Raw genomic sequence first — 24187 nt, forward strand, 5'->3', positions numbered from 1 at the left:
CATTAGAAGGAGCTCAGATTCGGTACCCCCCTTTTGAGGGGCAATGGGGCATACCTAACCGAAGCAGTACACCATGTGACAAAATCTTCAGCACAGCTACCAGCTATGCGGTGCGGGCTTGTGTTTGTTTGTGTTAAAGTACAGCTGTTGTTCCACTGTTCCTCTCAAGAAGCCCTTAGGCAACCTTTTAACGCCGCACCAGCAGAGACACACAGACGCACACTCATGGGGACTTTTGATGAGGACAGAAATGAACGGGCTGTGAAAGTGGCTTCAGTTATGGAAAGGGAAACACCTTTTTTTTTTTTTTTTTTTTACCCCTCCAGGGGGTCTTTTTGTGGGCTCTAGTGTCCCTTATATGATAGTAGGCTGACAGGAAACGGGGAAGGAAGACATGCGACAAATGTCGTCAGGTCCGGGAGTCGAACCCGCGACAGCCGCGTCGAGGACTCAAGGCCTCCAAATACGGGTCGCGCTAACCACTACGCCACCACTGCACGCCCGGGAAACACCTTTTTCATAAAACATACATGTTTACTGGGAGACTGAAGAAAGTGTATGTTATTAATTTTGTCTTACTTATAATATAGGATTGCTGCAAATTATTTTGAAGGCATTTAACACCCTATAAAGCACAGGGTTTTCTTTTTAGACTATTTATGTATGAAAGCTATTAAAAAAACAAGAAATTAAGCACTGTCTCATGGATCATGAATTTATAAAAGAAACCAGATTTGAATTGTAAGAAAATCAAAATTGAAATGTATTATTAATACAGGATGAACTGCCTTTGTGATAACAAATAGACATGTATAAACATGTACCTATCAGATGGGTATCGGGTGCACCACCCAGGATTAGATTTTAATAAATTTGTCTTATATTCATCAGCTTGTCTGGATTTCACTTTACAGATGTCACATTTGGTAATGCTGCTGCTACCACCACGCCTACTACAGGAAATCAGTAGCAATGATGATAATGATGATGATGTAAAGTGAGAGCTTTGAAATCATTATTTAGCAAGTTGCACCTGTCTAGACATAACAGATTAATAATCAATAAAAGGACAGCAATTTTACAATTTGACACAAAGTTAAGCTTTTGTTTACTAACTAGAGTATTTTATTTGTTGTATTTTTTTAAAGGATGTTTACATTATTTTACATTAGATTTGCTTGTATGAAATGAAAACAATTTGTTTGTAAGACATGAATAACATCCATAGTGGCAGCTGCAACATATCACCACCGATTTTTTTTTTTGGTCCAGAATTTCTCACCGTTTTAACTTTGAGCTTTGAAAGCTTTCCAACCTGGATCCTTCCAACAGTCTGCTTCCCATCAGCTCCCTTGCCTCACATTGATTCATTGGTCTGGCGCAGTGCATGTGCCGTGTGTTCTCACCGTTGTTCCAGCTCATCCAAACAGCATTAATTAAATTTCTTGACTTAACAATTATTTCTTTGTCACCGCTGATAGATTGTGTTTTGGTGCATAAGGCATTGATGAGGTGTGGTCAGTCAGGCAAAAATAATCTATGATTTTTATTTTATTTTTTTAAATTGATGACTTGTTCTTATGCTTGATTAGCTTTGTTTACATTTAGCATTGTGTGTTTTACAACATGTGAGGAGCTTCTCTTCACTTTGAGACACCTGACTCAAACCAACTTGCTTTTGAGACAAAGCGGACAAGCATGAAATTAATAGTTCCACTTCATCTCCGGCCAGGATTTTTCTTTAAAAGAAACAATTTTGTAGGCTTGGGGGTCTTTGCCGTTTCTCAGAGATTCTGTGATGTGATAGTGATTACTTGCTGTGGAATTTGGTTGACACCGACCCACATATACAAATTGAGAGTTTATAATGCGCAATGCAGGATCAGTCAGACCTCAGTAGGTTTCAAACGCTGTGTACTCCCTGCAGATTTCTGCACAGAGACAGAGACAGTTACTGTGCTGACCAGTGACTGCCTTTGCGGCATGAAACAGAATTAACTTCAAGCACCTGACACCCCGAGGTTTTGCCTCTATTCTTTTCCTCCTCTTACCTCAACTCCAGTTGTCTATCCGCCCCCTGCTGTCTCCTCCTCTATGAGTCGTGTTCGCTTTAATTACAAACATGGCTTTGGGGAATCTGTGCCCCTTCATATTAAATCGAGAAGCTGCAAGACGTTGCTTTTCCTCAACATGCTTAGAAAAACAATTTTAAAGCAGAGAGTTTGAACTAAAGAAGAAATGCAACTGAAACAAGATGGTGCTTTTTATCCAGAAGAAAATTCTTTCTGGTTGTCGATTTCTTTCCTAGGATTTAATTTAACAATTAGTAGGCACCATTGCTTTTTTTTGTGATTAAATTTGTACTGGAAAATTACAAACTTGTACACGTTTAGACTACAGATGCTTATTCTGTTCTCTTAGACCAACTCTGCTTAATTAATGCTATTTTGCATTTTGTTCTGACTGTATTTGCATGGACATATTAAGTTATAACCCATAAAAATTGTAACTCTTTAAACTCTTCAATTTTTATAGATTGTGAAACATTAATCTTCTCTGCTTCTAAGCTATTTGCGGTGATATGTTGCTGATCATTGATCAATGATTGGTTGATTTTTCCCTTGAAAATGAAAACATTCAGAGAGCTCTTTCACATTCTGATGGATTTTCCACTTTTGTCAATCAAGTGCACCGAAAAAGAGATTTGATTTTTACCTACTGATGCATACAGTCAGATGTGCTAAGTAATTTAAACATGTTTGAAAAAATAGTTTGTGTTTAAATAAATTTACAGAGTGGATTTTTCTAGTGGCCAGCAAAGTCACACCATTGCAATAATCATTGATGTTGCACATTCATATGCCACACCTATGAGCTGGGATGGATTATCTTGTCATAGGAAAAGTGCTCACTAACATCAATTTAGACAGATTTTGAACAATATTTGGGAAATATTGGTCTATTGTGTATATTGAAAAAGGTTTGCATGTTTGAGTTCAGTTCATGACAATATAGGGGAATAAACAAAAATTTCGAGTTTATATTTATTGTTACATATATCCTTTCAAGGACTCTGTGCATCTCTGAGTCTAAGTGGTTTTATAGGAGTCCATGTCCTTTCTTTCTTTTTGAGAGGTGCTTTCTCACTTGGATTTAACTGCACTTTTGTTCATCAAACCACTCTCCTCTCTTTAGAGTCTAAGACTTAAACAGATGAGAACAAAACAAACATGGTTCCTTTTTATGAATGAAACACAAATAACCCAGTCTGAGAGGGACAGGTCATTACTCTATAAATTTATCATTCATAAAACAGCTTCTTGCAGCAAATTTCTATATCCTTCCATCCTTTCTTATGTTAATGTTCCTCTTTGTTAAATAATAAGGAAGGCCGCAAGTGTCCATGTAATAAGACGGCAATAATCCTGTTTCTATCTAAGTCTTTTGCAGTTATAATTGTATTAGAATTGTATGAGTTTTTAATTAGAAGTTGTGGTTATTTATGGGGTCAAAATACTTCTGCAATTATTGAGTGAGGAGATCCTTAAAACCTCGTGCCAGTACAGAGATTCTTGGAAGTGCTATTTTTGCAAGTGTGTATGCAAATGAGAGAAAAGAAACATATCTCATGTGTCGAACATGTTTGACAGAAACATGCGAGTGCATTTATTTTCTTATTTCATTTAGAATGTATCAACGTCATTGAAAATAGAAAAGCCGTTAACAGCTTTAAAAACAAATAAAAGTCAATGTAGTGATGACAAAACATGTAATTCTGTCCCATCTAGGAGTTAGATAATATGTGAGCTTTTGCATTCTGCACAAGTTGGAGGCAGCTCAGTGATAACCGAGGTACACCGACTTAGAGAGCATTGCAGTAATCAATCCTGGAATTGATACAAGCATGAAGAGAAGTTGGACCTTCAGGTCTGTTAAAAGTTTCTACCCCATAAGTGCATGACATTGTAGATCACGTGATTGCTAAGCTCCTGGGGTATTTCTCTCCTTCTCTAAACATGGCAGAAACATATTACAGATTCCCACTCATAACCTTTCTGGTCAATTGAACTGATCGCCTTGTTTTGCTATTTCAGTTCAATGTGAATGTTTTCTATCCCCCTTTGCTCATAAAAGGTGGTTGGATGTTGTTAGATATATGTCAGCTGGCTTTTCTTTGATGATAATTTGAAGTGAAGAGGGTAGCTTCCGGCTAATTGGGCCTGGTGTGCTCCAGTCAGCCTGACTGAACATAGCACTGAAGACAGCGTGTGGTCAGTAGGATCCTGTTAGTGTCTCATTGAACACACAAACATGATCACAAACACATGACTACTACAGGCTGACTGCAGAAAATCTTTGCTCTCTTTAGGTCTGTGTGTGATAACTGTCAGTTTGACCAAACTGTGTTGATTTAATCACAAAAACACTTCTTTAAAATTGTAAATATTATTAGTTGCAATTGCATCTATATTGTAAGTCCGTTTTAGGTTTTGCAAAGAAAGTTGGAACAGGATGGAGAAAAAGAGAATATAGTGTGAAGCAGGGGATCCTAAAAAGGAGAAAGCCCTTACAGAAAATGGACTAAGAAAATTGGTGAAGAAAACTGTCAGACCAGTTCATGTTTGAACCGCTACTAAACTGTCAGCTTTAAAAGCCGTCTATAGTGAGCCAGGAAGCAGGATTGCTTTAAAACCTGGATTTCTCGTCCCCATGTCAAACAGCAGCTCTCAGTCAGCCAGTGGGATTACCGTTCCAGTTTTTCTACTGTTATGGTCTCTGTGATTTGGCATCTGAGTCATCAGCCAGTCACTTTGATTGGCTACAGCTCAGATATATTTGAGGCAGCAATTAATTAGCTGTTCTGATGAAGGAAGTAGTAAGACTGGAGAAAGAGTCTAAAACTTTAAACTGTTTAAGTTGTTCAGAGGGATTAAAATAGCATTCTGTTTTGTTTGCAGGTTTTCGGTTTTATTATTTCTTTATTTTTTTCTTTATATATGTGGATCCTCTCTAGATTGTAAGGTGTATGAATGTGGCATCTGAAAAGATTTGTCAGTGAAAGCAGAGTCTTGGCAGCCTTTTAAAGTGGCACAAATTAGCCACGGTTGAGCCATGGATGAACACAGAGGAGTGTCTCATGTTGAAGGTCCTCGACACTGCCTCCAAATCAGGTGGCACACAAATCTACAGCATGTTTTTTTCATTTTTAGTTAAGTATATCTGATGAATTATGGAGATAAACAGTCAAATGCTAAAATCCTATTTATTATTTAAGGCATATCTTATTAATGAATTCTATTCTACACATTTCAATTGACTAAATTTCTTATCTTCATATGGGTCAGTTGAGAATCTCAATAAATATCAAAGATTATCAGCCAGAGAAGTCTAAGTGAGCCCTTTTGGGGGTGATGAGTCACATACTGTACCCATAATTTCTTACAGTACGTTATAAAAAGATGATAGAAATTCATTTTAAACCACTGGTTGTCAAAGAGTGCAAAACTTTTAAACTGCATACAAAATTACTGTATACAAAAGTGACTTATGTAGCACTTGCATACATTTGCACACAGGCAAGAGACTGGACATGAACCAAATTAAACTAAAAGTGAATTTAACCTTACTGAATTACAATTAGGATTCAGTCATTTGGATTGTAATTAGATCAGAATCTGATTGTATTACTGAATTGGCGCGGATTTAATTGATTTGATGTTTAACTGGATATAAACTGTAGCTGCCTAGTAGATTCATAGTAGATTAGAATTAGAATTAAAGTAATTTTAATTTACCCACATTGTAGTCAAAACCCCAAAAAGCTGGAATTTGATCATGTGTTTGCATGGTTTCGGATTGTCTTAAACAATTACATGAAATGGAAACGTTTATCCTAACTGTAAGTAATTTAATATTTTGAGTGGAGTGGCTCAGACAGAGTCCTGACTTGAAACTGTTTGAGAATTTGCTTTTGGACCCAAAGATCCAAATGCAGACACTTCAGATACTTAAATTACGAAAATATGAGTGGGAACAAGCCCTATTACACCCTAGAGGTTTGACAAATGTAATGCCAGTAAAGATGTTTCCTTCGATTGCTATGAAATTTATATACAATATTGAACATGCAGTTTTCTTTTATTAAACTATAAATAAAAACAGAAAATACATTATTTCAGATTCAGAATTTCCTTTGCAATGTTAACATTTATTGTGCATTAATGCTATGGCTAGATATCAATAAACTGAATTAAACTAAGTTGAAGTTATCATTATCTTTCTGAGTTTTGCTTGCGTGAATACAATCATCAAAATTGGAGTTTCATTCTCTCCTTTTGTGATTCATTGTAAAGTTTCTGTGTTTTAGTAAAACAGTGTACTTTTCTCAGCTCACTTAAGACTTAAGTCGTAGGATGTTTTATCTTGGTCTCTTTGTTTTATCATATATTACATTCGGCTATAATAATGGAATTTGTCCTTATCAAGAGCTTTTGTGTAAGCAAACACTTCTCAATATTATGGATTTTTTTTATTACTCAAACAGTTGTTTAAGCTGCCCAAGTGTGTGATGCTGTTCCCTTATTCTCTTTCTCCTGTTATCTCCATCTTCCACACTTTACTCTCTATATGTAATTTTGTTCATGAGTTGCTAAAAACATATGAAACGTAGAGTTTATGGCATTTACATTAGCACATATGTTTTATATATTGCATATTATATAATATAGTGGTAGAATTTTTGTTAAAGCACACAAGAATGAAACTTGTCCTCCTGTAGTTTTGAATATATTAAAACATATTTTGTTTTCATTTTCTTTACAGTCTCATGTATGTCTGCTGTAGGCTCGGATGTTGAATTAGCGGGACTTTATGTCGGTGTCTCCAGTTAAGGCCCCCGTTGAGCTGAGCACCCCAGTGAAGGTTTACAGTTGAATAATGTGATTATGTGTTCTGCAGATACTGGGGGCAGTGGTGTGTCATCAGTGCTCATTGTGCTGTAAAACTTGAAGCTGGCAGATAATTCCTGGTTTAGCTGATTGGTTTCATTTATATGTAGATTAGTTTGGAAAAAAAAATACTTCTCTAGTTATTTTCCACTTCAGAATTACTGATATTGTAATTTTAACACTCCAGTACTTATCACATTGTATGTAAACAGTGTTGTAATTTTGTTTCTGCCACTCTTGACTACATGTGTTATATGTGAGTGTTCTGGCTATTGAAAAGTTGTGAGTTCAATTTCAGCTTTGACTCCAACACACGTTGAAGTGTATTTGAGCAAGATCCTAAACTGTATGTTTTCTATAGATTCGTGTTTCAGTGTATGAACATGATTCTGTCAGTGCAAATGAATGAAGATGACTTGTAGCATCTGTAATGGGTTTGTATGTCTATTGCCTGGTAAAAACCAGCCCTCTGTACTATACTTTGTTCTTGGGTGTTGAGAAACTATTACTTCCTGGAGGCGTGGACTGTGAGTTTTTAAATTTGACCTAATTGTTAACGTTTTCCTGTGACGTATGGAGTCAATGCTATGAAGCTTACCAAATTGCCTGCACAGTAAACAACCATCCTCTGCTGTAAAGACAGAAGAGCAGAGCCAAACAAGGCAGCTGTGCTGTATGCTAGATTTGTTTCAAGCAGAATATCACAGGAAGGCAATGGCCAGGCTAGTATGACTAGAAACCCCTAAATTATTTCAGTCTACTTGGTTACTAAAGAAGCCAAGAAGAGCCGTTCAAGCTATAAATTTGTCTGTCATTTTCTTGAGATAACAAGAAAATAATCTTGTTAACACAAGGAAATGAAAGCCATTGTCTTATGAGAGTGGGCTAAGTTTCTCATTATCTTTATTGGATTTGCTGGGTTGTCCAAGTAGCTGACTGTGAAGCCTGCAGTTGAATCCTAAATGCTGTTAAAAATTTAAATTTTGATTTTGTTCCTTTGTTGACTCTGGGATAAAAAAATTCTATTTCTTGATAACCTTTCCATAAACTACATACTGTAGATATGCAGCATCATGGGCTCTCTACCTCCACAGCCACAAATAGTTCTGTTGAGACATAAACATGAATTGAAAGGTTAGTTTTAAAAAGAGGTTCTGTGAAGTTATTAGCAAGATTTGGGAGGCAGTGTATTCCTGCAGTAAGTACTGTAACAGACATATTTCATGTTCAGTAGCATTCTTCATCTGCCAACGATTTACAAAAAAAATTGTAATTTCTGTTACTTAACAGTGGCAGTAATTGTGATCTAATAATCTGAACCTTTGTTTCTCTTTTCAGAAATACAAGGAGTTTGAGCGGGCGGTGAGGGTGGAGGAGATTGATGGGCTACGACTGGTGAAGAGGCTGGCTAAGAACATGGAAGAGATGTTTCACAAGAAAGCCCAGGCTATGAAGGTATACTGCATGCTTTTCAGTCATTAGCAGTTAGCAGAGCTTCTTCCCTGTCAAACATCTTTTTAAAATTACTTTACAACTGCTGATATTTATTATTCTGTCTCAGTCCTGGATGTGTGGCTGAAAGGATGGGTACACAGTAATATTTGCACCTGGTACTATTGAATTTGGATTATTTTACATTCCTTTCCAGATGTCTGCTTCCATTTTCCAGAGGACAAAAATAAAGTAATGTTTTATAATGCAGCCATTTTCAAATTTAGCTACCCTTAAACAATATGCTCTTTTGTTGACTTGCCATATCATGCCTTAATCTTAACATTTTAATCAGTAGTTTGGTTTGGATTTTGAATCAGTATTTTTGGTTGGACTAACTAAATGAACACACACACATAAACAAAACAAAAAAAAAAACTGATTTAAAATAAGTGTTGTGATTCTTAATCTTTCTGGTTTACGTTTTTGCAGGAGCTATAGGTTGTAAACAAGTCTTGTGTCCAGAAACCCCCAAAATCTGTAACGTGGCCACATACTATAGCTACTCTGAAAACTGAAGCCAATTTCAATCTCGTATTGTCCTGCAATTTGTGGTATTTAGAGAGATCAGACTGCTGACTTTAAACAGTCCAATATTGATATTTTTAATTCAGTGTTTAGAATATGCAAAAAAAATCTTTTTTTAATATGCGAGCTATTCTCCTTGGTTATGGCGTTCTATTGTTATTGTGCTTCCTTAAGTTTTTATTTGCTACTGTGAGATGTATGTTATTATGTAACAAATGGGAAGCTAGGTATCATTTGCACATGCAAACAAAATAACAAAATAAAATACATTTGCATTTTAAATCCTTATGACAGTTGTCTGAAATTGATTTTCTTCAATTTCAGAGAGCATTAAATTTCAACCTGTATCTTTTCCCTAACTGTGCTTTAAATGTTATGGTACAAAATGTTTATGTTTATTTATCAAGTATATTTAATTTTCTTCTGTAAAACATCAAGAGAATATAAGAATAACTCATGAAACTGGCCATGTCTCATGTTGTTTTTTTTTGCTATGTTTTTTTTTTTTTTTTTTTGCATTAACATAGTTCATGAGTCCATAACAAATACCTGTTGCTGTACTACATTAATACTTAGTACTACATATTGGTTTTCAAAGGATCTGCACATTTTCTTTTGCTCTATTGGTTTCTTTTGTTACTTCACATGAAGAAGTTAACTTTGAAAATAAGTTGATTTATTCCTCCTTTGCTTCTCTCAGAAATCTGTGTGTGCGTGTTTGCAAGTGTTGTAACAGATGTCCACATCGCTTTGGCTTTCTGGCTGCTTCAGGTGATAGATCCTATCAGGACAACATGATGCTGTTTGGAGAAATTGGATTTCTCTGACAGTCTGATCCAAGGATGGAAGCTAAAAAAAAAAAATCAAGACAGAGGGGCATAGATAGTATTTCAGTGCTTTAGCTTGCTTTGTTGCCGCTTGTGTTCGCTTTTATAGTTATGCAAGAAAGTCTTAAGCTTTTGCTATAAGTTCCAGATATTGTCAAATGAATATATTTGGCAGTGTGAATATTATGCCTTAATATTGGCATAATATTGGCCAATATTATGCCTTTACCTTGGCACTAGCATAAGATTTTCTTACTTTGTATTTTCAGTCTCATAGGAAGTAGCTCTTGAGCTTCCTTTGTGGTGTTTTACATTTTAAATTATGAGTTAAAACACTCAGTGACATAAGAATTGAAAAAGCCCCGAGCACTTTCAATTGGATTTTTTTGGCAGCGTTTTGGGTGCCCGGTAGAAAAAACAAACAACTCCATAAAAAGCCATGAATGATGTGCAAGTATTGTGAGAAAATATATTTTGATACCTTAAGGCAAGTACATGGTCCAGAAGTTGGTATCTCGTCTATAGCTCCCTACTGGGGAGCTATAGACAGTTTTCTACTGGCAATTCATGCACTAACCGGTTAATGTGTGGTTCGGTTCTACCCCCTGTAGTGAGCTTCTCCATTATACAGTCTGTTTTCCTCACTACTGAGCAGGACATGAGCGAGTAGCGGCTGTGGTCAACGCTCCGCTGATGTTTGCAGCAACACTCAGTAATGGGGAACCTTAATGTTGTGGTTCTGATGGACTCAAATAAACCTAGATATTTCATTTTGTCCTACAGAAATTCATGACAGGCTCAAACGTAATAAGACTTGTATAAGATGAGTATTTCACCATACACATACATATAATGTGTGCACATTACAGTGTAAAGTTCTGCAAGAAAGAAATAAGGTAAGATTTAACCCTTGTGTGGCAGGAGTTAATTTCATTAATATTTTTATCGTCAAGAGTTTTTTTTTTATTTTTATTTTAATTGTAAAGAGTTATTAGCTATAAACATGTAACAGGTTCTTCCAGAATTTTCCTCCTCTATTTTATTTCATCTTGCTCTAATATTCTGCTGCTTTTATTACTAATATTCAAATCAGTCAGGCCTGGCATGCACTCCTTTTAGCCTTCCTTAAGTATCCCTCTCCTCTTTGTCTGTCTTTGCTCTCTCTACTCCATCTTTCCCTATCTCTCTGCTGTTTTTTTCTAAAGTATATGTGACGCTTCAGCGATTCAATTTCCGTGCAGTCGCTCTCCCCTGCCTGTCATTGTGGCTCTATCTTTTCGTTGATCGCCCTCCACCCCTTTATCGCCCACCACCACCTGCTACGAGACGGCAACTCCTGGTGCTGTGAGAGGGAGCACGTGTCAATGAGTGTCGTATGTGGTCCTGTTTAAGTGGACCAACGACAGTGTTTGTGACTTTTGTGTGTTAACATAATACTTTTTATTAGCTCAGTCCCATAATAATAATTTATAACAGTGAGCAAGCATTCGTGGCTGTGTATTGTTAATATCAAGATTCTCAAATTTCTCAACATTTTTTTTGTCTGCAGATTTGATATGTCTTCAATATGCCAACTTAGAATCATTTGATAGAGGTATAGTTGATCTTTTCTGATCATCTCCATGATTGCAGGTAAGGTGAGGTTCTCTGCAAGGGGGTTCAGTTTCTTAAACTCTGCAGTATTATGTGCCCTCTACTGTTCTTGCAAGGAAACAAGACTTTTGAGATCTCCTGGGTCGTCAGTTCATCTTCTAAAGTAGTCCACGGCTTTACTTTATAAGAATGGCATTTTGTTTTACATTTATCTGTTGTCACATCATTGCCACCTCTCTGGATCTTAGGGGTCTGTTTAACAATCCAATCCAAAAAGCACTGACCAGTCTGATCAGTGCTTTTTGACAAAACTGGAAGATTTATGGATGTCCTAGAAAGTATGCTGACAACAGTAGATCCTCTGCACCCTGTAATGTGTCAGGTGGGTTCTAGATTTCCAAAAATCCTGTCACAGTTACTTAAATTGAAATATGAGGACTTTTGGAAACCACACAGTGACCTTGGACTCTTTTTTTTTTTTTTTTTCTTTTCCTGTGAGGTGTTCTCTTTCCGTTTCAGCTGATGAATGTCCAGAACTGAGATGTGATTGTTCTTTCAAAGGACATAAATATTATGTATCTTTCAAAAACCAACATTTGGGCTTCTTCAGCAGCATATGTACGGCTAATGGATAATGTGTTCATAATTGGATTAAGGAATAATCTTAGCCCACTATTTTCGCTTTTTAATTACTTTACTTAATCACTTTCTGAATCAGTGGGGTGCTCTTTTGCTTCAACCAATCCTTCTTCCTTTTACTGTCAGTGCTGCTGAAAAACAATATTTTGTGCAAGCTGAAAGTGGTAAATGGTAAGAAGCGGTAAAGGCGTTATCGAAGTTGAAAGGCGTGGAACTATTGTAATGCCCTCTTTGAAGTCGAGCGAGGCTATGTTTCATGTGACAAACACACTTCAAAGGAGAGTGGATGCCATGCTGCTAGCGGTGTTTCTCCTGTAATGTCATTTGGTCTTTGCTCTGTACCTGCTGATATCATTTACCTGTGGCAGCTTCACTTCTGTAGTCATCAGCATGATTGTCACTGTGGAGAGTGGAACATTTCTTACTGGTGTACTTTTCTTTTTAAAGTATACCAGCAAGAAATTGCTTATAAGATTTAAAAGGAAATTTCTCTGTGTGAAAATAATTTTATACACCAAAGTGCACTTTGAATTTCTGTTTCAACATTAGCATTTATGCAGGCTCTGGGAGATAATTTAAATTGCTATGTAGTTTCTATAAAGTTTTTTTCTCCCTATTTTCACAACTCAATTCTCATTTTAGAATTTTAGGCCTGAGTTTGCATCAGTAATGGTTTCAAAATACATGCTTTTTGCTTTCTAATTTCTGTATTTAGAGCTTACCATTGAGCAAATGACTGACTAGTATTTAAGTAGGGTAAGGTTGCAAGTAAGTATGACTTGATATGTAGGAAAATACACCTTGATCTTTTTCCCCTCCTGCTGGTATTTTACTTATTTCAGCAGCCGTCCTCAACCTCAGATCTCTGTGTGTAAACTATTAACATCAGATGTCAGACCAGCTAGATTCTCCTCCTTCTTCTCCAGCTGTTTTTCCACCACTGAGAAATCAAAGGAGAGAGAATGAAAGTTTTTTTTTTCTTTTTTTTTTTACGAAGATGAAATTATCAAGACAGGTGGGAGAGGTAAATGTAAGAAAAGACAAGTCAAATATTCAGTCTAAGTCTAGAATAAAAACCAGGAAAGAGGAGATGTGAGAAGACAGAGGGTGAAAAGGTTGTGACAGAGCTGGGTTGAGAACTTCATATTTTCTTCAGTCAGCAAAACTACTGAGAACTGTCAACTATTTATTATTTGGACTTTACGTTTCCTCTTCATCTCTTTGTCTCTGACACTTTACTATGTTCAGCCCACTTGGCTTGGACCCAATCTAAATCTGTTAAACAGAGGAAGTAAAGTGTCAGAGAGCACTATCTCATTTTGTTGATGCTGCACCATTCCTTGGCTCCTATAAGGATATTAATTGCTGTCCCTAGTACTATTGATAGGCTGAGCGAAGCCAATCCCACCCATCTCGAACCGTTGGCAGAACCAAGACCCAAAGGGCCTGCCCTGCTAATGTAGGAGGCCAAACCTTACTTTGCATTTGTGGTTACAACCAAGGTACAGCTGTGCATCAGCAAGTTGTCCATGTAGATTTACATACAATTATTTATTTTGCAACTATTGTGTGTAGTGACTTCCACACCCACCAGCAGTATAAATGAATGAAGTTGAATATTTTGTTTCTGGTCTTAATAAAAGAGGTGTTGTTTGTAATTTGTATAATTAAGTAGGCAAATGCCCAAGTCCCAAGTTGTCAAAGCAGGTCTGAAATATCCCTAAGGAGGTAACAAGTTACTGCGTAGGCTGTTTGTAAAGTCTTGTGAAAGACAACTGCATAAGTTAGCAGCAAAGGACAATTCAACTTTAAAAGACAAAACTGTTTTGGTTTCCTCTAACTGCTTGGAGTTTCCCAGCAAACTTAAAAGAGAGGAAGTTAAACTTCATTCAAAATACAAATGTTCGCTAAATCAGCATCTTACAGAACCTCTGGGTATGCTTTTATACAGGTATGTTCAGAGTTTGACCTGCTGGGCCTCCTGTTCTGGGTTACCCTGGTAGAACATTGAGATTCAGGTCACTGCCCTCAGAAATGTGTTGAGTCAAAGCTTAATGTGCTGCGCAAAAAAAAAAAAAAAAAAGGCAAGAGATGTCGGTACTGGTCAATAATATATGTGAGCCAACCTACCTCTCCTTTTCTGATGGCCACTTTTAGCATAGCTCAGCTGCATGACAACCTCTGAAAACCTTGACGGATTTATAGCTGCATCTATAATGAATAGCATTTGCTAAGGTCATTGGCTTCAGCCCTCAGGAAACCCTCCACACAGTAGGTGAGGTGCACAAACAACAATCAGCCTATCAGACTGACAGCTAAATGAGGGGGATCACTGATGAACTTTTGAGAGAGTAAACAAGAGAATCCATTTATGGGCAAAGCATAATTACAAGATGTCAGGTAATGAAAAGAGGTAGATGAGCGCAAATGTCAGGAAAATGGAATGGGCGGTAAAAGTAGGTGGGATTAAAGAAGAAAAAAGTGAAAATAAACTGTTTATTCAAGGTGAAAGACTTTGCTTTTATTTGGCTTTATAAAGAGGGGGTAAAAAGGTGGCACTATTATGCTATGATTACAAGTTTAGCCTCTCAATACAAAGGTTTCAGGCTCAGGCCCCTCTAAGCCTAATTAGTAATTGTTCCACCCTTGCCAGCAATGGTCAGCAAGCATTTGTGATTACTGGCAACCAATCTGTTACATCTGTTGGGGAAAATTTCCCCAGTTTTTTCACTAAATTGAAAGGTATTTAAGGCGTAACCCATTGTTCAAGGCAACACCAGAGCATTTCGTCTCATCTGGTGTAAGTAAGTTATGATTTCATTACATCAAGTTGTTCCCGAAGAAGCAAAGCCGTGCCGGACAGTATCACTCTCCCTGTCATATTTAAGTGTTGATGTCTAAAAAGCACTTTTCTCTGGTTAATCTACAAAATAGTTTCCCATCAGTCTTGGAAATGATCAGTTTGTATTTTGGGAAACGTGACAGGGGTCTTTGTGTTCCTTTTGGTTTGCAGTAGTGAAGTCCCAAAGTCAGAAAAGGAATTTGTGAATTGTTTTTAGATCATAACATGATGTGTTTTTTAGCCTACTTGTGCCGGTTGAAATGTTCTTTGTAAGTGATTTCTTCTAACATAGATCAGGCAGTCATTAGCCTGATCTATGTTAGTCATTAGCTGAAGAAATTCAGCAAACAACGCTCAATTGGTTTGGATTGATACTCCCCAAACAAATGAAATAATCATTTGAAAATCTCTTAGTGTTTACTTTTGTATTTATTTTTGTCTGAGGTTTAAACTGTTACATTGAAGTTGAACAAAAACATAAATATGTGCATATTTACTTCGCAAGTAAAAATAAGTAATATTCTATGTTTAATTCATAGTAATAAGTTTACTTTGGCAAGTGTCTCTGATTCACACTTAACGCGTGATCTATTTGAACTAATAATTTTAAATGGTCATTGTTAGAGAAAAGGCTATTCTTAAGGTCCAAAACCTATTTCTGTAATTTTCAAACAATACCCAGAAGTAAAAGTTTGACCGAATCAGTGTCAGAATTGACCCCATTTTTTTTGTAGAATCAAAGCTTTGTAATGCAGACTGAGATCAGCAGAAAAATATCAGAAATTTATTATCACTTTCAGATACTGCTTTGGGATTCCTCTTGTCTATCAAATGCAATCATCAAAGAAAGTTTTTTCTGTCTTTGTGTCTTTAGCTTTTACCTAATCTCCTTCACTTTATGCATATGAAAGTGTTTATTTGTAATCAAACATTTGTGCTTTTTCACCAGCCACCAGACCCTGCCTCTTTGACTGTATCAGTTTAATTATTGTTGTCATCTTGTAAGCCCAAGACTCAGCAGAACAACTAGAGACAAAAAGTAATTTCCTCTCTTTCTAATCTGCACCATATGCTGTGGCAGGGCCACTTGTTGATAAAAAGCAGCTGGGCAGGTTCATTTGAATGCATGGAGGAAACACACACCTTGTGAATCAGTCAGAAAACACACACAGAAAACCCACATTTACTAAAATGAAAGCACATCTGTTCATTCTGGTGAAATCTTGATATTTACAGGAGTTAAAAACAGACAGTTGCGCTCACTGTTTTCATCCAGCAGCTCTTTTGCAACAGCTTCCTGTATGCCTGTCACATTTTTTGGTTCCTTTGCTATGCTTTCTTGTCACTTTTCTGAGTCAAAAGCATAAACTATGTATATATGTCAAACCAGCCCTAATTTTGACACTAAAACTTACATTTATAATAAAGGATAATAAAACATTTATTATCCTTTGGCTTAAAGTGTACAGAGATGAATATTTTGAGGTAAGTATTAAGAACATATTTCACAGCAGTTGCTTGATGTTAATAAACATGTTGATACATGTCCAGAAATATGCTGAAAACTCTTTAAAAATGTATATACGGTACTTACATTGTCTCTGAGTAATATTTAAAAGTAGCTGTAAAAATTTAAAAAGTAGTCTGTCTGGTATGTTGGCTTATAAACAATATATAACTCAACATATGACATATGAGAAGTCATATGTGCATGACTTTTCTCATATGCACATATCTAAGCAGATTTAACTTTATGGATATGTATATGTATATCATCATTGCATTTAAAGGAAAACCCAATATTCTTTAAGGTGTTTTTGAGAAGTTCAGACTTTGAGATGGGGTTATTTTCAAACCATATTTAATCCACTGTGGGTATGTGTTTTTTGTTTCTTATATATACTTTCCAGTGCACATGCAGCAATTGTTTTCTGTTATTTTTGTCTTTGCTACTTCTCAATGAAAATGCACAAATTCACCGACCTGAATGCAAACATGTTCTTATATTGTCAAACATTTTGAACTGGTTTTCAGAAACATTGCAAGATGTCCTATGCCTTTCTGCTTTGCCCATTTCTGTCAACTCATCACAAACCAAGAGGGTAGCAGAACAAATGCAAATATGACTCTATATAGCTGAACAGAAGCAATCACAAAATATGCAACAATATGCAATGGCCAGGTGTGTTGCTATGGTGAAGAAAATGATTTGCTAGAGCCTAGATTACAGTGTTTGCTTCCCAAAACAGCTTGCCTACACACATAACAGCATCACAACACACACCCATTGCTCAGCTAAAATAGGATGGCTGATTGCAGTAGTTTAGTGGTGAAAGCCATTTGAATGGAAATGTGAAATGGAAGTTCATTACTAAAACTCCAAGGCAGTGAAACCAGATGTGAATGAGAGAAGCTGGTCAGAGTGAAAAAGCACAATGAGCATCACATCACATTTATATAAAAAGAAGTGTGTGTATGTGTGTGTTTGTAAGACATCATTTAGAGTTAAGGCCTGAAAAGTATTAGCTTGATCCCTCACCTTGTGCATTAGTTGATAATTTTTCAAAAATAATGGATATTTCTTAGTTTGACATGAGAATTGTGCATAAAGGCACAATATAGTCCATTTCTACTGAGTTGCTTTTAAAGGCATTTTATGAATCAGATTTTGGCAAACACTGGCTTATAATGGCACTTCAAATTTTGCTTACATTTTGTATAATTTTCTTAGCAGCAACGATTTGTCACATTTTGTAAACTGAAAATGCTTCAGTATATGCCTTTTTTAAAAAAAAAAAAAGACTTTGGGAGACTTAATAATGCTTGACTGAAATCTTATTGAGGCAAACAGCATGTTTTGACCTGATTAGAAAAGTTGGGACTTGTCTAGAAAAAATATGTGCAAGTACAAAATAAAAGCAATAGAAGATAAAAAAAGAGGCAATGGAAAATAAGAAAGTGCAGATCAACACAACCTTTCCTTAACTAGTAATAAAGAACATGAAACAGACCATGACTGTTTCATGTTCTTTTTCAGTCTAACTTACAACTAAGCAATGAATCATGTGAACATTTAATCCCAACTTAGAAAATCAATGGACTTTAGAAATGTGCAATGTAATTTTTCTTCCTGCTAATCATCAATAACTACTGATTCTCTTTAATCCAGCTACGTATGGTATTGCTACGTTTGACTGTCAGCCAACAGTAACAGTCAAACTGAATAACAACTTGCCATGTAAGTAGATTGGTGGATTGTGGAACATGTTTGTAAATCAATCTCTTCTCTCAGTTTCTTGAACAAAACTGAAATAAAGGAAATTATGTCTCCAAACACATCTGATTTAATGGTATAGTCAACAATGGTGCAATTTATTGGGTCCATAAGAAAAAAAAATTGTAACTTTATTTTTAAGAAAAATATGCTCTTTTTGTTTTAGTAAGTTAAAAGTATACAAAATGGGGCAAATTTTTGGCACAAGATCTCATTTCACCTCCAGTGCCTCCGGTAGTGGAAGTGCAGTAATTACGTACAATGGAATATAATTTAGTGTTAACTCAAATTCATTCAAATTCAATAACCCAGAAATTAAACTATTATGTGTATATGTTCCCCATGATAAAAGCATGCAATCATCAAAGACTGCATCTAGACTTCTGTTAAAATCTAGAAGATGTTCTAGATTTTAACATCTTCATTTAATATCTAGAAGATGTTAAATGGTGAATCTTTTAATATAGCAGAATGTAAGGGTAAATTTGTTTGTGTCAGCAATCTTGTTAATGCATGGAAGTCATGACATGCAAGTGAAAACAAGTTTCTTTGGAAAGAGACATTTCCAAGAAGCATCATTTGTATATTACTTACATTTTTTATATGTGAAACCTTTTTAGTTTAGGTAATGCAGTCAATGCAAAAACTTTATTTAATAAAAATGTCCAAACAAAGAATAAAATGTATCCCAAACTAACGTTATGTTCAGGTGTTTCACATCAGACCAGCACAAAACTGAAGCTTTGACTGAACGCTGACCAGAGCTGTACAATTTCTCGCTCCTTCTTAAGATCCCCGTTCTTCCGAGAGACGTTCGGCTTGCAGGGCATGCCGCTTTAAAAGACGATGCATGCACTCCTGGTGCTGCTCAGTATTAAACTCATAATCGTGCTCCTCCAAACTGTGCAGCTCTCTGATACCAGACGGTGTACACTGCTGTGCTTGAAATGTTGTTTGGAGTTTGCAGTGACTTAAATCAACAAATACAGTCTGCTGTCAATCAAATTCCTTGCGCGTGAATTCACAGCTTGATGTGACTTGTACTACCCCCGAAGTTGGTACAAAAACGGAGAAGAGCCGAGCAGAACTACTCAGGATCTAATGGAGATGAATCTGACCGAGGTGGACTGGGGCAGAACTGGTTAAAGTCGCTACTGGTTAAAGTAGCGACTTTTGAAACCAGGTCTCAGAGTGGGACTTTACAGAAACACCTCATGTGGAGGTGTGAAGTGCTCTGTGTGGGAACGTGTGCACAACCTGCAGGATTTGGCCTATGCATGCATGGATATATAACAGTAAAAAAATGACAGATTATATTGTACTGTTTGTGCTATTTAGCTTTTTCAGCTTAGCATCTTGTAATACAGAATATTTGTGTGTTACATGAGCACATGGTTCATCGGGACAAAGCACATGTGTCTTTCGACAGGTTAAAATCATAGACAACAGGAACATAGGGATGTCTAAATATAAACATTTTCCCAAGTCAACATTCAAAAATACCAGCAGTTTCCAGATAGTGGTCTCATGTAAGCAAACGCTAATGTTCTATAAACACATTTTTCAGGGTTCTTTCATAATTGTCTGATGTGGTAGATCTTCACAAAAAAACAAACAAAATCAAAATGTTAGCTCTTAGAGAGATTGTAAAAAGCCTAAAACTGACTCAAAGGCAGAAAGATACCGACCCGCATCACCCTAAAGACACAGCAGACGGTACCAGCAAGAGGGTGATGATGGAGTGACTTCATGTGTGGCCATTTGTGAGTGTGCATGGTAATGGTTGTTTGAGAGAAATGTGCAAGTGTAAAACAGCATGAGCCAATGATGTCTGGCTTCACTGGGATCAAGGAGTCCAGGGCAGTCATTACCTCTTCTGTTGAAGCATTAAGGAGAATTGCGTCTTTTTATGAGACTGCCAAATGTTTGCCTGTTCTGTGTGTCTCTGTCCTTAAGAGTATCAATATTATTGTGGTGCTAACAGCTACTTACACAGATAATATTTGTATGGAGCTTTTCTTGCCTATTACTTTTAAACTACAAAACCGATTCACATTTCTGTTGAAGCTATAATGTCATCTTCTCTGTTTTTGCAGCGATTGGTGGAGGCAGCAGAGGAAGCCCATCTACAGCATGAAGAGAATCCAGACCTGCAGGTGAGTCAAAAAATGCATTTTTTTTTTTTTTTTATGTGAGTCAGTATTGCCTCAACGCAAACTTAATTTCAATCAGCATGCTCATCCCTTATTCTTAGAGGATTAAAGCAAATCCTTGTTGACTATCAAAGTTAGAGCTTTTGTTATTAATTCTTTGTGAGGATAAAATAAGGCAGTAATCCTCTGTAAAAACAAGAAAGGTTGATAAGAAAAGGCATTTTGAAATTGGTTCTGCTGTTTAACTCGAGTATAGTGCATTATTTCCCGTTAACAATACAGCTCCCCTTAAAATGATTACATATTACAATTATGTAATTATTACAATACACATGCATTTCAGTGTGTCACCTTCAGCTGTGGTCTCACTGGAGCTGTTGGAAAACAAACTCGTATCTGAAAAGGAAACTTTTGGTTGCATTGATTCCTGCACTGCAGGTTTTACATAAAAATAGATGAAATAGGTTCAGAAACCCAAAGGAAATTAAATTCAGATTTCAGTGCATAATCAGATAATATTTTTGTAACCTTGGAGATGCCTTTTTTTAAAAATGTATGTTGATTTGTTTTTGGGGGGGGAACTGAGGTGTTAGTCCTAGACAGGCTTAGGCTGAGTTGTAGTGTTGAACGTACTTTTATGTACTTTAAATTTTTTTGTGTTAACTCTGTACATGATAAAGTAACTAAATAATTTAACTGTATATGTTTAATCACTGGAGGAATGTGTAAGCCCTAAATCTGCTTGTGTGGGTTTTTTTATTATAATTTTTCATGAGCATGAGTTCATTTTAGTTAAAATATAGTTCAACACCATCTTTATCCTTTTAGTCTTAATTAACTAATTTAATTAACTTTTCTAGTTCATTTAATCATGAAATAAACTGCAATATTTACATTTTAATTAAATGTAGATAATGATAAATATGATATTAAGCAATGAAATTCCCACGCACATACATGCACGCTCGAAAACACACACGCATGCACGCCCCCACACACCCCATCACCGAACACATTCTAAACTATTTCAGAGAAGTACCTCCTTCTGTTCTGCAGATTTGAGCAAATTCTTTATTCTAATCACATTTGCACACACACCCCCAAACCAAGCTGCTGCCTTCATGGTCCTGCCTCAAATCCATTTGAACAGCTTTAATTTTTTGAGTACTGCTTTGAATTGTGTATGTCACGTGCGTCTGGCAGTGCTGTGGATGTGGACTTGGTCGTGTGTGTGCTTGCTGTTTGTGACTGAGCTTGCTGAACGTCAAGCACAGTTTAGAACAGAGTTTGTTAAAGTAGGAGGAGCAGCACAAACTTGAGGTCTTAAGAGGAGCTGTGATACTAAGTCGACTTTGGAGAATTTGAAGCTAAACCACTTATAAATTGAGTGCTGGTATCTGTGCCTGCTTAGAGTAAGTGTTTACTTTGTCAGTTCTTCAGAGTATTACAGTGAATGCCATGCGGTTATCTGCTAACACAGGCAATTAAAGGTGATTAGTTACTAAATTAACTACTGTCCAGCCCTGTGGATTTGACCAAATCTTCTTGGTGGTCTTTGGTGATCTTCTTCATTTTTACACATTCTCTGAATTTTCCAACTTCACTTTAAAAAAAATCCTTTAAAGTACAAGTAAAGCTAATATGATTTTGTCACAACACCAGAAAGGCAACATTAGCTATTTTGGTAAAATTATTATTGGCATTAATTATGTTTGAAGATTAGATGAACATGACAATAAAGGGACATTCATTCATGATTTTTAGACTAGCTCGCTTATGCTGAAAATGGCCTGGCTAACAAGCTCATCTTATTTTCAAACAACTTGAATGTGAAACTACATAAGCACTCTCCTGATATTTAACCTTTTATACCATTTAAATTTCAAGTCATTTCAGCATGCAGATTTTGCTCAGCTTATCCTTAGTGTGGAGTGTTACTGTGTTCACACACAGTGCCACTCACCAATATGATTTATTTATTATTTCTTAATCTCACTTGTTCTGGAGCATTCTGAAAAGATTGTAGATATTTTTTAATCAACCCTCACACTGTCTTAGTAGATGGGGTCATTTAGATCCCACAAGTTTTTACTTTGTGCACAGTGTGGTGGGGTGGCACTGACCCTGTGTGCGCTTTTACGAGATTTTTTGTGTGATTTCAGAATTTGACTGTCTGATGGGACAACTCCCCCGTTTCCCTGTTGTCTGTCCATGACATTTTCCGCGCTCCTCCTCTTAGTTACAGTAAGATTGCTGGAGGGTTAATTAATTATTCAGGAGGGTATAAATCATTTTTCATATCCCATTTTATATTGAAATTGACATTGTTTTTAATTTTTTTTTATTTAGTATTTCAAGAGATGTGCTCATTTTCTAATACAAAAAATATTGGGCTGAAGGAAAAAATGAGAAAAAAAAAATTTTTAATCTACCAAAGGCATTAATAGTTTTGGGATTAACTGTAAGTATAAATGGAAATGTCTATAGGCTGTACGAAATTGACTTTATATATATAAATATATATATGTACACCATGTTCCTCAACATGTTTTGCTATGCAGTGATAAGTTATTTTACAGCTTTTAAGAATCTCTAAATAATTACATTTTTTTTATAGATGTTTCCCAAAGCTTTAATATTTAGAAATTTGTATTTAAATTTTTACTCACAGAACATATTTTTTATAAGATTTACACAATTTTTTACTTTGTTTAATTATACTTCCTACAATAAGGTAGAAAAAATGAAAATATAAAGGGAAAGTGTTAAGAGCAACATTTATTTTACTGGTTGTTGAGAGATACCACTGCCTGGAGAAGGGCATTTTCCACACAACCACTTCAAAGTCCTATTACGTCTTACCACACAGTGATTGTGTACCAAAAGGAGAAATAATGTTTCACACTCAAACTAATAATAACTAGAAATGAGACTCAGAAACCATGAGGAAGACAGTGGATTACTGACAATGAATGGTGACGTCAACTGTTGTTTGTCCCTACTCATTCTTACAATGAATTCTCAAAATTCACACTTTTTATAGACTATTAATGCACATCTTCATATTCAAATATTTATTATTGTTTGGAGTCAAAGATGTACGCATTGTTAGGTATGTTGTAAGAGAGATTAGGATTAAACTATGTCTCTATTGACTTGCAAATTAGTAGTCACTTGCAAACTCTTGGCTTTACAAAAATAAAATATTCTTTTAGATAGGGTTTCACAAAAAAAAAATCATGTTTCACACAATTAATACAATAAATGTAGGCCTGGATAACTACATATTTATCCTTTATTGTGGGGTTCTGATGCAAATTATAAGACTCTTGTATTTCTCTTATTTACAACCATTTAACAAAACTTATTATTCAGACATTATTGTATAATGTTACAGATATGTGTTAAAACAGTAGCATATGCCACTTACATGTCATGTACGGGCTTGTTTTTTTCATTTAGTGGTTGATGGGCACAATCATTGTGTGGGATCACAACAGCGTTTTATGCCAGTAATTATTTGGCAGGGATGAAATGAGCCCAACATGGTGAGTGCCTCTTTGTTACCGCTTTAATGGCACAGTCTGAGCCAATGCTACATGGTAGAGTAGTGTAGTGTATCAGAATATTTACATGAAGATTAGAAAAGCATATATTGCACCAGCATGGCAAGACTGTGTATCTACAGTAGGTCTCTGAGAATAGATAGAAAAAAGCAAAAATAGAGAGGGTTCAAAAAAAGAAAACTCTAACATGCAATCAGAGTCCTGAAGTCATTAGTAGATGGTTGTTGACAAAGCATTTGGACACAGTAATAACATTTTGATAAAAGATTTTGATTGTAAGGTTTTGCAGCACAGTTAGTGGGTCAGGAAAATACATAAAATAATATC

General features: G+C 36.0%; 1 protein-coding gene across 3 annotated transcripts in view; it reads left to right on the forward strand.

Annotated features, from left to right (window-relative positions):
- cacna2d3a (calcium channel, voltage-dependent, alpha 2/delta subunit 3a) overlaps positions 1-24187 on the forward strand; it is a 114986-nt gene that overhangs the window by 14311 nt on the left and 76488 nt on the right. For all 3 annotated transcript variants that reach the window (XM_032575473.1, XM_032575466.1, XM_032575480.1), the window contains exons 3-4: positions 8286-8402; positions 20238-20297. In XM_032575473.1, the coding sequence (XP_032431364.1) occupies positions 8286-8402; positions 20238-20297 (177 nt within the window). The remainder of the gene's footprint in view (positions 1-8285; positions 8403-20237; positions 20298-24187) is intronic.

The sequence above is a fragment of the Xiphophorus hellerii genome, chromosome 1, assembly GCF_003331165.1.
Source record: "Xiphophorus hellerii strain 12219 chromosome 1, Xiphophorus_hellerii-4.1, whole genome shotgun sequence".
In the NCBI taxonomy this organism is placed as follows: Eukaryota; Metazoa; Chordata; class Actinopteri; order Cyprinodontiformes; family Poeciliidae; genus Xiphophorus; species Xiphophorus hellerii.